This window comes from Capsicum annuum, chromosome 3 (genome assembly GCF_002878395.1).
Source record: "Capsicum annuum cultivar UCD-10X-F1 chromosome 3, UCD10Xv1.1, whole genome shotgun sequence".
Lineage (NCBI taxonomy): Eukaryota > Viridiplantae > Streptophyta > Magnoliopsida > Solanales > Solanaceae > Capsicum > Capsicum annuum.
The window spans coordinates 243,815,527-243,831,671 of NC_061113.1; the positions used below are offsets into that span (position 1 = coordinate 243,815,527).

Sequence of the window (16,145 nt, forward strand, 5' to 3'; positions counted from 1 at the left end):
GACCATAACTCTTTGCTCCGATATCGGATTTGGGTGAAATTGGTATCGTTGGAAAGATAATTCAAAGGGATTTCATTTAATATAAATTAGGCCACCTAGTTCGTCCTGTACAAGGAGTTATGATCATTTGAAGTTGACCCTAAAAATCTATTTTGAGAGGCTGAAGTAAAACGAGTATAACTCATTACTCAGATGTCGGATTTGGATGAAACTAATTGCATTGGAAAGAAGACTCAAAGATCTTTCTTTTCATAGGTGGCAGCTCTCCCAGTTCATTATATTAAGGGAGTTATGATCGTTCAAAGTTGACCCAAAAAAATGGCTGGCCTCAGTAGTTTGTGTGCAGTAAATTTTCCTGCACATTTACTATTCCCAATATCCCGGCAACCGTTTTATAGTTTCGAACGTGCTCGATTATATCCGAAACCTATCTGTTTTTGGAAATACTTATATCGTTGGAAAGCTTATTCAATAACCTTCGTATGGAACCATCGATGGGCAAATTCCGGTATAAATAAAATAAAATAAAATTAATTCCATATAAATAAAACCAATACACGTACTTGAATACGCCAATATATGTACTTGAATACGGGGTGTTACACGTACAGAGTTGCAACAACTACAGGGGCATTAAGTTATTGAGTCACACTATGAAGATTTAGGAGAGAATGGTTGAGCAGAGGTTGAAGAAGATAGTATCTATTTCGGAGATCCAGTTTGGCTTTATGCCCGGTCGTTCGACGATGGAGGCAATTCACCTGGTGCGGAGACTAGTGGAGCGGTATAGGGAAAAGAAGAAGGATCTTCATATGGTATTTATCGACTTGGAGAAGGCCTACGACAAAGTTCCTTGGGAGGTTCTTTGGAGATACTTGAAGGTGAGTGGGTCCCGGTAGCGTACATCAGATCAATTAAGGACATGTATGAAGGAGCTAAGACTCAGTTGAGGACGACGGAAGGATATTCAGAGCATTTTCCTGTCTTGATAGGGTTGCATCAGGGTTTGACTCTTAGCCCTTTTCTGTTTGCTTTGGTGATAGATGTTTTAATACGGCGTATTCAATGAGAGGCGCCTTGGTGCATGTTTTTTGCAGATGATATGGTATTGATTAATGAGACGCGGGGAGGTGTGAATGATAAATTAGAGGTTTGAAGACAAACCCTTGAGTCTAAAGGGTTCAGGTTGAGTAGGAGCAAGACAGAGTATATGGAATGCAAGCTTAACTACTTGGGGCAGGACGACAAGGCGGTAGTTAGGTTGGATTCCCAGGTTGTGTGTAGGAGGGATAATTTTAAGTATCTCGGGTCCATAATTCAGGAAAATGGTGAGATTGGTGAGGATATAGCCCACCGGATTGGGGCAGGTTGGATGAAGTGGAGGCTCGCCTCAAGAGTGTTGTGTGATAAGAAGGTGCCGCTCAAACTTAAAGGAAACTTTTACAGAGTGGCAGTCCGTCCAGTCATGCTGTATGGAGTGGAGTGTTGGTCAGTGAATAACGCCCATATTCAAAAATTAAAAGTGACGAAAATGCGGATGTTGCGTTGGATGTGTGGGCTTACTAGGAGTGATAGGGTTATAAATGAGACTATCCGGGAGAAGGTTGGAGTGGCTTCGGTGGAGGACAAGATGCGGGAAGTTCGGTTGCGATGGTTCGGGCATGTAAGGAGGAGGGGCATGGATGCCCCAGTTCGTAAGTGAGAGAGACTGACTTTTGATGATTTCAAGCGTGGTAGGGGTAGGCCAAAGAAATATTGGAGGGAGATTATTAGACGTGACATGAAGCAGTTACAGCTTACTGAGGACATGACCCTAGATAGGAAGGTTTGGAGGACGCGGATAAGGGTAGAAGGTTAGTGCTTGCGGGTGGGCCGTAGTCAGTAGCTAAGAGAGCTTTGGGGTGGGGGTATGTGGGTGGGGGTGCCTTTGGTTTGTTAGTATAGGGTATTACTGTGTGGGTGTCTCTTCTATATTGTGCCAACTTATTTCATTTCATGTTGTATTATGAATTTGCTTATTATTCTTTGTACTGAGCCGGGGGTCTATCGGAAACAACCTTGTTACCTCTTCGGAGGTAGTGGTATGGACTGCGTACATTTTACCCCCAGACCCCACTGTGTGGGAATACACTGGGGTTGTTGTTGTTGTATTCACCATTTATGTCTAAAGATAAAATCTTAATCATTTAGATGTGTATTTAAATTTAACTGTATTAATCTTAAGCGTTTGAACATGTTTAGACATGCAATTCTATATCATGATTTGAAAATTCAAAATTCTCCAAAAATTATAATTTCAACTTTCTAATTACAAAATTCTCATAAATTCATATATTATAAAAAAGAAAACTCATCACTTTAAATTTCACAAGAAAATACTCATGTTAGATAGATGTAAAGGGATTGTACATGACATGTGAAGTGATTATACAAAATATCTATTTACTACTATTATTATAGACTAGTGAATCTTTATAAAATTATGTGTTACATAAAATATGTAATTTATGTATGCAATATTTTAGAATATTATGATATTCTATTTTTATAAACTATGATAACATTTCAAATTATGATCTCATCTCGCATGTTCAAACTAACTCATAATGCAAACATGGCTAGTTTAGTTATCATTTTTCAAAGAAAGAAAAGATTGGTTCCAAGGAAAAAAATGTCAACATTGGACCTTAGATGTGTTCAAATTTAAACCGAGCCCACAATCATCTATGATGCAACGCGATTAAGCAAGAAAATCAACCAATAGCAACCATTTATGCCTTGGACAAATAAATATTCTTGACAAATTGCCCTTTTTAACTAACAACAAAACGAGTAAGACAGGAAACCGGTGTAGCCCAAATCGCAAATAATTAGGGGTATTTTGATCGTAAATAAGTTTTTTCCAAATAATTTTTTTTCTAAAATAAGTTATTTCATCCTAAATATAAGATAAAAATAATTTTATTATTTCTAATATAATTAATTCAGAGATGAATTATGCTATTAGCTAATTAAATAAAATAAATTTATTTTAAAAATAATTCTGAAAATAATTACTATCACTTAAGTATCTTTAATCTTTGTAGCAAACGACCCCTTACTGCCTTAATCTACGTGGTAAAGTCTGTTTCAGTTCAAAGAAAATTCCCACCACGCGTTAGAAAAGGGCAAGAGAAAAAAGCTGCGAAATAGAGAGAGAACAAAAGAAAAATGAATTCACCTATTTATTTCCATTTTAATTAGATCTGAATTTGAATTTTACTTTAGGGTTCTACAAAAAAAAGCTACTAAAATTGATTGATTCTTAGAGCCCTAGGGATTTTGTTTCCCTATTTGTGAAGATGGCGAGGGTTTACGAGAATTGGGAGAGGTTGGTACGAGCTACGTTACGGAGGGAGCAGCTCCGGCAGACCAGTCCTGGCCATGGAAGAACACCTAGCGGCATCGCAGGTTCCGTTCCGGATTCGCTTCAACGGACTACGAACATTAATGCCATTCTTCAAGCGGCTGATGAGATACAGGATGAAGATCCCAATGTCGCTAGAATTTGTAAGTTATACGTGCATTTCAGCTTCTTTTTTTCTTCTTTTTTTTTTTTTGGTAAAAGCCTTTCGTTATTTGTTTATTAGTTACTTAGAGGTCATTTGGTAGCTGGTTAGAGTCAGATAATAGTAATGTAGGGATTAGTTACAAAAGAATCTACTTATTATTTAAGCAGTATTTGTACGTTATACGTGCATTTCCGCGTTTTTTTCTGGTAAAGCTTTTTGTCATTTGCTTAGCTTATTTTGATTTGTTGTAGTTACTTAGGGGCCGTTTGGTAGCTGGTTAGAGTTATGCAAATATTAGTAATGTAGGGATTAGTTACGAGAGAATCTATGCATTATTCAAGCAATATTTGTGCATTTTCGCATTTTTGGGTAAAAGATTTTTTGTTATTTGCTTATCTTCCTTTGATTTGTTGTAGTTATTTAGGGATCTTGATTAGAGTTATGCGGGTATTAGTAATGTAGGGATTAGTTGTGAGAGAATCTGCACATTATTAAAGTAGGTATTAATTATGCAAGTATTACTTATTCCATCTTCTATCCTACATAAGATAATATATGTACTGAAGGTTGTGGCCTAGTAGTTCAATGAAGTGGGTTAAGCATCATTAGGTCTCCGGTTCAATTTCGAATATTGACAAACTCTAGTAATTTCTTTTCATAAGTTCTAGCCTTGGTGGACAGAGTTACCTGGTATCTGTTGCTAGTGGGAGGTGGCAGGTATCCCCTGGAATTAGTCTAGGTGCACTCAAGCTGACCCGAACACCACGGTTATTAACAAAGGGATAATATATAGATTCACTCATTAACTTATTCATGCATTAGTTATGTGGGCTTCTAAATTGTGAACCAAACATCGTATTAACTTTATACATGAATAATTTACCTCCTAACTAGCTGCCAAACATGATATTACGTATGCAAAATTTTATACCTGCATAACTCTTCTCCAAACCAGCTACCAAACAACCTCTTATTTGTATTGCTTAGATGAATGTGCGATTTTAAAACATTGGATATGATTAAGAACAATCACCTCCAATCAGTGTTATCAAAAGCAAAAAACACAAAAAGCTCTAAGGTTTGTTGGGGCTTTAAGTGCAAAATGCGAATAAAGGGTGGACTTTAGTGAAAAAAAGTACAAAATGAGAAAAAAATACAAATATATATGTTTAGTCCAAGATTAATAATTATAAGCATGTATGACAAAATATGAACAAGGAAATTGAATAAATATTACAATAAAGTGAAGTATCTGTTTAGTGTCACCTCTTTAGGAGAGGCTCATTGGCAAGGAAAAGTATGCCTTAGAAAATTGACGATGACACGGAAGCACACATTAAGCGAGGCGAAGCGCTCGACACGTTTTGAGGCTCGCTTTAGGGATTAAGCGTGCCTTTGATAACACTGCTCCCAACAAAAGGTGATACTAGCACAACAAATGATAACATAAGAGAAGTCGCATGAGATGGTTTAGCGATATCATGAATGTGCCATTTCATAATTTTTTTTGGTATTGCCAGAGTTCCTATTTTTCTCCGACTCTTTAAAAATAAGAATACTTGAAGACGTCCACTATCAATTTCATAGTAATTATAAAAGACCCAACGGGCACTTTACTCTTTGGTTGGTTGTTATTGTTTCTGCTGGACTACGTGAAATGCCATTTATTTCCTTGTTTGCTCACATTGATACATGTAGTTGTGCATTCATGTTATTTTTTATTATCTCTTTAGGGTTGTTTGGTTGGGATTTTAGGAGATATAATCTCCATATAAGAATCATCATTAGTTTATATGATGTTTGGTTGGAACTTAAGGAGAAATAGTCTCCTTATAAGAATCAATCGTAAATAATACAATATTTGGTTCTTTTTGTTTTCATCATTAGTAATTTATGCATAATTTTGCGGAGTTCTATATGGTTTTCTCTGAGGAATAAAATGGGAGTATTGGTAGTTGATGGGCTAAACATGCTCAATTAAAAGATAGATACTTTAAATTATATTGTGTACATTGATTGATAATATGTCAAATTAAACATCCAACAAGAGATCCATTTCCATTTCAAGAAAAACATTTTACAAGAGATAATGTTTGCATTATATAATCCTTCCATTATTAATCTCTACATTACTAATTTTTACATTACTATTTCTGCATTATTAATCTCTACATCACAATCCTTTCATTCCGATCTCCCCTTAGCTTATATATATAAACCACCACTTATTAGGCTAATGTGTTTCATGCTTTGATTGTTCAAATGTGAAGGTTGGGAAGCTAGGGATTGTTGGTTAGAAAATTGAGGCATTTGCCTGCGTTTCTTGATTTGTTAGTGTTCAAAAGTTTAGCTTGTCAGAGAAGTTGAAATTTGTTGCTTGAGCATGTATTCTCCACTAACTGATTAGTATGACAAGATGTGGGCTTGTCACTACCCAAACGAGGCGATCGTAATCGGCACCCAACAGGCTATGCACCCATCGAGCTAACCCTTAACCCTGTACATGTCATTGAATGTACCAAGCATTCTAAAGAAGGTTGGGGGATTTTCACAACAAACGTCATTGAATGTACCAAACATTCTAGAGAAGGTTTGAGGATCTTCACAACAAACAAATTCCAATATGTAACAAGAGAACAAATAATGTGTGATATAAGAGCCCAAAGCAGAGGCAGACACATAATTTAAACTTCGCGAGGGCACTATTATTTAACATAGGCATTAGAGAAACTATCAGTCAGTAGTGGTGTGGTGTGAGCAGTGGAAAAGACCCAACTAAATAGGTCAAAAATGGGTTCTAAGCTAATAATTAGACTTTTTGGGGTCGTTTTGTAGAGTGCATTAGAAAAAATAATGCATGCATTAGCTTTGTGTATTACTAGTACCTTTATTGGTGCACTTTTATACACGCTAATTAGTATGTATAACTAATACATGCAAATCTATGGTATTAGTAATGCAAGAGGTTCTAATGTATTCATTAGTATGTTTAAACTCACAATTGCGACTCAAAACTCTTTTCCACATCCTTTCCAGCATATTTTTGTGGGGTATTTTTGTAAACAAATAAACTTTATAGAAATTATGCAATGTATGTTATTTTTAATATACTAGACCAAACACTGCATAATAAATAATCTTTGCACAACTTATGCTAGAACAACTAATACCAACATTACTAAGGTCTCATTTGTTTGCACTTAATGGTGGTCTGAATCTGAATGGTTCGGACTTCAGCATATTAAGTGCATTTGTTTTCTAATAAATATTTTTTAATAAATCTGATCAAATCAGATCTATGAATAAGTCTGAACACCATTTAGAATTAAAATACAACTTTTATTTTTCTCTCTCTCTCAGACTCGTGCTCCATTTTTTTTCCTTTCTCAAAGCAACTTCAATTATCAATCAACTAGCCTAATATTTTTCCTCTTAGAACTAATAAAAGCACTAATCTTCTGACTGGGGAATAGATATAGAGGAATGAAATGGATGAATGTAGTTAATGCCATGTGAGCTAAAGATAAAAATTTAATATTTTGTGACTCAAATTCAAACAAACTCGAGGTTTAGAACAATCTTGAAATTTTTTGGAAATTATGATGAAAATCACAATAATGGCTAGAAAAGTCGACTGAAACAAAATCTGCCATGTAAAAGTGTCGTTGAGATTTTGTGACCTCTGTAAAAGGTTGAAAACCTAACAAACAAGATTTGATCCAAAAACTTCCCAAAATATTGAATGATTTCACATTATTCTTCAGTCTAATTGTCCAACTTTATTGCATATTTTTAATGGTAATTTTCAATTGCGAACATAGGGTTTATTCTTAAGCATCCATTGTATTTTATCCATCAATCAAGCACAAATAATGATTTTTCAAAAATATTTTTCTAATATTTCTTGATATATTATTTGATCACTCTTTATTTAAATTTTATATTTATATTTATTATATTTTAATATAAATAAATTATGCACATATTAATCATTCAGTATCCAGACCTAGAAACAACATCTTAATCATTTAGATATGCATTCAAATGTAGATGTCTAAATTTTAACAAAAACAAATGCTACCTAGTACACCATATTCAACATTATTCTTATACATCGTACCAAATGACCACTAACTTTGTTGAAACAACTAACAGTGATAGCTTAGTGGTCAAGATTGTGCAATATATGCATATTGATGCAGTTTCGAATCCCGAGTACATCAACTTTTCTATTATAAGTCCTTTAAATTAAAACAAAATGTACTAATGGAGGTGAGCCTCCATTTCATCCACCCTTCTCTAATACGATGTTTGATATCCTCGTCAATCTCTCCATTTCTTTGAATCATAGACTCAAGGTACTTAAAACTATCCCTCTTACAGACAACCTGTGAATCCATCGCTACTACCGCATCGTCCTCAAGCGTCAAGTCACTGTTCTTGCATTCCACTCTAGGTACTCCGTCTTGGTCCTACTCAGCCTGAACCCTTTAGACTCCAGGGTTTGTCTCCACACCTCCAACTTATCATTAACACCCCCCTCCCTCAAGACTCGTCAATCAAAATTACCTCATCCGCAAATAGCAAACACCAAGGCACCTCTCTTTGAATTCGCCGTGTCAAAACATCCATCACCAATGCGAATAAAAATGGGCTAAGAGTAGATCCCTGGTGCAACCTTGTCACAATCGGGAAATGCTTTGAATCTCCCCCCACCGTCCTCACCCGAGTCTTCGCTCCATCATACACGTCCTTAATCAATCTGATGTACGCCACAGGACCCATCTAGCCTCCAAGCATCTCCAAAGGACCTCCTAGTGACTTTGTCGTACACCTTCTCCAGGTCAATGAACACCATATGTAAGTCCCTTTTTCTCTCCCTATACTTCTCCACTAGTCTTCGCATAAGGTGAATTGCTTCTGTCGTCGAGCGACTAGACATAAAACCAAACTGATTCTCCGAAATAGACACAATTCTCTTTAACCTCCGCTCGACCACCCTCTCTCAAATCTTCATAGTGTGACTCAACAACTTAATACCCCGGTAGTTGTTGCAACTCTGAATGTCGCCCTTGTTCTTGTATAACAAAATCATCGTACTCCATCTCTAAGCCTCGGGCATTTATGCCGTCCTAAAAATGCCATTAAACAGACCGGTCAACCACCTTAAACTAGTCGCACCCGTATACTTTCAAAAATCCTCCAGGATCTTGTCAGGCCCCGTCGCCCTACCCTTACGCATCCTACGAATAACCTCTTTGACCTCCTCCACCTTTGTACGCATAGAAATCACGACATCCCTTTGATTGCTCCAACTCCCCTAACACAATGTCTTTATCCCCCTCGTCATTCAAGAGTCTATGGAAGTACGACCTTCTCTTAATGTCCATATCCTCCACCAATACTCTATCATCCTCCCCTTTGATGCACTACACTTGGTCAAGGTCACGAGCCTTCCGCTCTCTAGCCTTAGCAAGCCTATACAACCTTTTTTCCCCGCCTCTCTCCTCTAATCCCTCATACAAGCTTTCAAAGGTTGTTGTCGTAGTTGTCGTAACCGCTAACTTAGTCTCCTTCCTCGCTAACTTATACTCCTCCTTGTTCGCCCGCTTCTCCTCTTCATTCTTACTCTCAACCAACTTAGCATACGCCTTTTTCTTCTCCTCCACCTTCTATTTAACTTCTCCGTTCCACTACCAATCCCTCGGTGATGGCCAGACTGCCCCTTCGATACACCCAACATCTCCCTGGCTGTTTTTTTGATGCAATTGGCAGCCCTATCCCATATACAATCCACGTTCCCTCTACTCTCCCACACCCCCAATACCGCCAACTTATCTCCATCTCTAGAGCACTAATCGGAGTCAAGTTGCGAGAAGTGAGGTTGAGATGGTTTGGGCATGTGATGAGGAGGGGCACCGATGCCCCAGTTCGTAGGTGTGAGATGTTAACTTTGGATGGTTTCAGGCCGGGTAGAAGTAGGCCGAAGAAATACTGAAGGGAGGTGATTTGACGTCATATGGATCGGATACAACTTACTGAGGACATGATCTTAGATAGGAAGTTGTGGAAGACGTGTATTAGTTTGGAGTGCTAGTGCGGGCGGATGGGGCGTAGCTAGTAGATAGGAGTGCTTTGGTGTAGCCTTGCTAGTAGTCGTAAGAGGGTTGGAGTGAGGGGTGTGCTTTCGATTTGATAGTGTAGAGTACTACTTTGTGGGTGTTATTTTCTGCTATTCCATCTTGTTTCATGTTTCATGTTTTTTGTTTCAACTTTGTTTACTGTTTTTGGTCCTGAGCAGGGGGTCTATCGGAAACCACCTCTCTACTTTGTTGCTTCGTTGGAGGTAGTGGTATGGACTCCGTACCTTTACTCTCTCCCGACCCCACTATGTGGGAATACACTGGGTATGTTGTTGTACTAAAAAATTACAATTCTACCCTTAATGAAGTAAGGACCTTGTTTGGTTGTCTTTTAATGAATTCTCATGAATTCATTAAATGACCATTTGCATACCTAGCCCATGTCTTCACTAGTATGGCCAACTTGTGTTTCGTCCATTTTAACAAGTTATTGACTGTCAAATCTTCATCTGAAGCTCCCCCCAAGCCTCCGAAGTAGTGACTCGATGAAAAGTCAACAAGCTCTATAACTCGGCTTTGTGAGCAGGGTTTTGAGGAAACTTGGTTTGCATCATAAAGTGTCATCGTTGTTTTATATTGAGGAGATTCCTGTTAGATACTTACGTAGAATCATGTGTATTTCATGACGTTTTATCACTGACCCAATTGGCTAATACCATATCTATTCATAATTACGAGTAGGATAATGTATGTTAGCAACCCAAGACCTGTGCTACGATATTGTTGCGACACTCTGCAAGCTGTGCCATTAATATAGGTTCATCTATTATCCCCCACTTGCACGTCGATCTCTAGTTCGACATCACCATCTGTTAGGAGGCGAATAACCTCTTAGATATCTAGAGTTCCCTCCTAAGGTACATCATCATAATACGACCCTTGCAGCTTCAACATATATAACCTGGACATATATGTGTGTCTCATTAGATTAACTTTGATTGAATTGTCAATATAAGCTTCAACATTGGTTGTCATTTACCATACATTGTTCAATAACATATGCATATCAAGACATGATTGAATGAATATCTCTTCTTCTCCTTCACTAAGTATGTTTTTTCTACTATGTAGTGCAATTTTCATACTAACATTGTTTCTTAAGTGAATATTGAACCTCCATTGCAAAAATATTTTCACAATTTAAATGTCAAAGAACTACAAATGCATACATGGACGTGCCATTTTAAAAGATTGGATATCACATCCAACAGAAGCTGCTAGTAGCATGACAAATGGTAAAATGAGAGAAGTCGCATGAGATGGTTTAGCTATGTGCGTAGACATCTGTATACACTGGTTTTACGTGTAATATTATGATGATTGAAAAATGATACAAGTGATGATACGCATAAAGTGACAGTAGGGGGGAGTTTGTCTCGAAAGACCTACTGTTAGTCACCAGATTTAGTATGAAACAAACCACAATCGGTATAAGAATCCACGTGGGCAATGTGAATGAGTTGGTATTACAACTTAGTTGTTGTTATTTTACTTTCTTTAAATTTCAAGTCTCTTATTCTGGTGAGAGATTTGCAGGGCTATTGTAAGCGTAATTGTCAGTTTAGAGACCATCTAGCTAAGAACCCAAATTTGTGTTAGAAGTCAAATTATTTTGTAGGTCTTTGGACATTAGGTGCAAATGTTGTTTTGAAGTGCAAGTTTTTAAAATCTCCAATATTCATGTTTCCCAAAGTGACTCTTTGTTCCACTTTTTTCATTGATACTTTAAGCGTGATTTCTATAATACATACTTCTTTGACCACTTTAAGAATGATTTGATGAAGTTAGTATTTGAAACCCAGGTTGTGTTTTTGCAAATACTACATGGAATGAAGTTTATGTTTGGATAAAATTTGAAACAAAACTTGTACTCCACAATTTTATTGTAATTCTCAGAACTTTTCTTACTTCGCCAAATTCTTACCAAAAAATATTTTTTATCAAAGCTTTAAGATATTTCTTAATTTTTTTTGTTTGAAAATGACCCCTCACAACTTCAAAAAGACTTTCCAACCGCATAAAGCTTTGAATTTTTTAATTTAAAAAATTCTAAAAATAATTAATGAAGGGAATAGAGAGATTTTCGATTCTCTAAGGAGAAGAAATGTGTAGTTGGATGTGGGTCAGGTAATGAAATCTTAGTGAAGTTAGGTTGGATTGTGAACTCTAAAGTCAAAAACATTTGCGAAAATATAAAATGTTCAATAGTCAAAGTTTTACTGAAATGGAACCTCAAGCCTATTACTCCCTTTATTTCAAATTGATTGATCTGTTTTGACTTGACACGGAGTTTAGAATGTCATGCCAAGGAGATTTTGTTGGTCTAAAAAATTAGGGAGATAAATGGTGGAGACACTTTTTGGGACTTGAGATTTAGAAGGCATTTCCACTATTGGGAGGTGACTAAGCTTCAAAGGTTGATGACCATCCTTCACAGACAAATAAACTCGGTGGATAAATCTGATGCTTTGTTGTGGGGGTTCGAGAACAATGGAGTTTCATCTGATAAATTTTTCTATGAGAAACTCTTAATCTGAAAGGCGGTTGGGTTTTCATGTGATGCAATTTGGATAGCATTGGTGCCGAGGAAGGTGTGCTTTTTCTCTTGACTGACACCTAGATGGGTGATTTTGACTACAGAAAATCTTAGAAAACAAAAGGTTATTGTATCAGCTGGTGTTAGTAAGGAGACAGGGAAGAAGTGGATCATCTTCTCATTCTTCGTGTCTTTACCATGAGACCATAGTGTGATATGCTTCGGTGGTTTAGAGTTTCTTGGGTAATGCCAAAAAATGTGATAGATTTAAGTTTTGTTGGAGAAGCGAGAATAGGAGGATAAGACGTAAGACATGGAATTTTGTCCCTCTATTGTTGATGTGGGTTATTTGAATAGAGAGAAATAGGAGCGCTTTGAGGGGAAGTTTTTCTTATTTTCTTTTGGTGCACCCATAAAATTTCTTGTTGTATCGAAGAATGGGTGGACTTTGTAGAGAACCAGATTTTGTAGATTCTTTACCCTTTGTTTTTTCCTATCTATATGGCCAACCCGACCTTGTTTATGAATGAAATACTTTTACCTTATCAAAAAATATATCTGTTAGCAGCCTAGCATGTCTAAAACATATCTTCAACCCGTAGATTTCACCTCTATGGATCTTTTTCTTCCGTTGTACCCTATCTTTAGCTAAGTCTGCATTGACATCAAGGATAATGCTAGAAAATCCAGGGTCCAGTTTTAGCATCATGGTCTTTAGTTGTTTTTGTGTCCTTTTTGTGAGATGTTCTAACGGGTTTGATGTGCTTCAACTTATAATAATGATCGAGAAAACTATCCCCGATTTCAGGATTTCTCATGGATAAACTAGAATTTCAAAATTTGGCAGTCGTTTATGGATCCTTTGTTTCAGTCAGACTTGTGCAATAGATTTATTATTTGGTTAGCTGAGCATTAGTTATAGTGGTAATTCATCTGTGCTTCTTATGCCGATCTTAATTCTTAAATTTCTTTGGTTCTAGATGTGATCTTATGTCTGAGATTGGTTGTTTTGCTGAAGTATGTGAGCAGGCATATTCAATGGCGCAAAATTTGGATCCCAACAGCGATGGTCGAGGCGTTCTTCAGTTTAAAACTGGATTAATGTCTGTTATTAAGGTATGTCTCAAGTTAAAACTGCTAATTATTGACCATCTTAATCTGCATTAGATATATGAATCTGCATTAGATATATGCCGCTTAGTTGAAGAATATTATTCTGACATATTGATTTCTCGTTCGTGACGACGCATATGTATGTTGATTTGATCATTTGGGCTATGTAGTAGTGATTGTGTTAATATTTTACACTACAATTCAACAGTCTCACATTCAACAAAATCTAAGAAATGATCAACCATGTATTATTTTTCATTTTCTTTTTTGGATAGAACGAAGTATCAGAAGAAATTATAGAAAAGGAAGATAATAATATGAAATTTCTGCAAATTCTATACGTTTTGGTATATCACTTGTATATGGGAGCTTTCCCATTATCCATAAAAGATTACTCTTGATTGAAATTGAGATCGAAGAAACTTTCGTATTGATAACTTACTGGCTTACCTCTTTGAATATGGGCTTTTCTGTTATCAATAAAATATTGCTTACCTTAGCAAAAAGCAAGATTGAAGAAACTCTCTGATTGATCACTGACTAGATACCAATACCAAATTCTAGTATCACGTCTGAAAACTTAGTTGCCCTAGTGAGAATTTCTTTTTTTTTTAGTAAAGATTGGTCAACCAAGATTCACTAATGGTTGTCCTGACATTTTAGACTGTCTGTTTTTGAAAGATTCATTGGAGACTGGTTGAAGGAATTTATTAATTAAAAGGTTGGATGTTAGGCTCCTTGCTAGTTGGTATGGCAGTAAGGCTTGGTGTCCTTCGGTTTGGATTTTTATCAGCGTGTGCTTTTACTTTTTAGTTGTAGTTGCAAGATATCCAGTCTCGCTGTGTTATCTTTGTGTTGTCGCTTGTTGGATTTATAACACAAGTGCTTGTGTCACAAGTTTTAGCATGTAGATGAATTGTAGATCGTTCTCATAAAGAATTTATACCCAATGTCTAGAAAGAGGACTCATATTCTAAGGGCCTGTTTGGCCATGAAAATTTTTCCCTTTTTTTCGGAAAAGTTTTTCGGAGTTGGAAATTGTGGTGTTTGGCCATGAAAATTTAGAAAATAATTTCGAAAATTTTTTCTGAAAAGAGAAAACAGGTTTTTGATGTTTTCACAATTTTTCAACTCCAATTCCAACTTTTATTATTATTACATATAACCCCAATCTTTTAAATTTTTACATAAAACTCTCCTTATAACATTACTTTTTCAATATTATGTATATAGCAGTTTTAAAGAATAAGATAATTATAATTTCAAATTTAATGCTATCCTAATTAATAAATATCTATTTTTCTCTCTCATCATTATTTTTCTCCCTTATTTAAGACATTATTTTACTGTTAATGATCCTAATTACTATAATATAATAATAATAATAATAATAATAATAATTTTTCTGTTGTGGTACGGATGCTTAAGGAATTATAGTCGTGTAATTAATAATGGATAATCGTTTTCTATATTTATGGAATTAATAAAGTTTTAGCAGATTAATTTACCACTGCCACAAATTATTCTCATTTTTAATTTGATTATATATATTATATTGTGTACATCTTTATTATACTATTCAAATATAAATAGTTTATACCATATATATGCTAAAAATATAAATCGGTGATACATCTTTTTCATAAAAAAATATGTCCAATTTAACAAATTTATACCTTAAACTGCAACTGCTACCTTTATATACCATAATACTTGGTATCTTTATACACAAAGTATTATATTTATACCCATAAATATATAAAGTATTATATTTATAACAAAAATATACAAAGTATGTATATATAAAGTTTATACCATGTATATACCATATACACACATATATAAATATACAAAGTATTAAGAAACATACTAAGCATATTTATAACATAAATATACAAAGAGAAAAAACATCTTTTCCCCCCTGAACTTGTCTTCCAATCTCACTTTAGCTCTTAAATTTAACTTTCGTTCATTTACTCCCCTTAACATCTTTAAAATGAATTATTTTCCCTCCTAATGCTGACGTGACATTTAAAAAAGAAGGGCGTATTTTAGATTTTTCTTCTTCTTTTTCCACTTATTTTACACACACACACACATATATATATATATAAAAGAAAATACTCCTTTCTTCTTCAATACCCCCCACCCCCCTTCACCTCTCATCCCCACCCCACACACCTACACCCCACACCCCATACCATTTTATTCTCCAATACATCAACAAACAACAACACCCATTTTCTACAACAATTAATTCTTCCATTAACAACCTTAAACACATCCTCCAACAACACTTTCCTCCATTTTTTTCCCCTTTTCTCCATTAATACATTCTCCAACAAAGAAATTGAAGACATTAAATTGCTTCATTAATTCAGTTCAAAGTATAACAAAATTGAAAGAAATTTTCGTAACTTTTATTTTTAAAGTTCATTGTTTCTTCTCTATTCTTTATTTATGTTTACATCTTCAAGGGTGAATTTGGTGGTTGAAAACTTGAGAAAGTTTGATTGAAGGTTGAGATGGTGTTTAATGGAGAAAAAATTTTAATTTGATATTTTTGTGATTGTTCTCTAATGGTGTTAATTAAGGAAAATGGAAAAAAAATTGGAGGTGGGATGGGGGTTGGCTGGAAGAAGAGAAAGAAATAAAGGGGGTGGGGACGGGGTAGGTGGTTTGAAGAAGAAGGAAAATGAGGGGTGGGGGTGGAGGAAAATTGAAGGTGGGGTGGGAGGTTGTTAATGGAGGAAAATTGAAAAACAACGGTGGTGGGGTGGGTTTGATGGAGGAGGAGAGCTG

At 35.7% G+C, this 16,145-nt stretch overlaps 1 protein-coding gene across 1 annotated transcript in view; it reads left to right on the forward strand.

The window, feature by feature from the left end:
* Window positions 1-3,107: 3,107 nt before the first annotated feature.
* The window catches only part of LOC107862644 (callose synthase 10), a gene marked incomplete at its 3' end in the record, with an annotated part of 64,099 nt that continues 51,061 nt past the window's right edge, over window positions 3,108-16,145 (forward strand). The window contains 2 exon segments of the mRNA XM_047409660.1: window positions 3,108-3,549; window positions 13,249-13,346. Of these exon segments, the coding sequence (XP_047265616.1) occupies window positions 3,342-3,549; window positions 13,249-13,346 (306 nt within the window).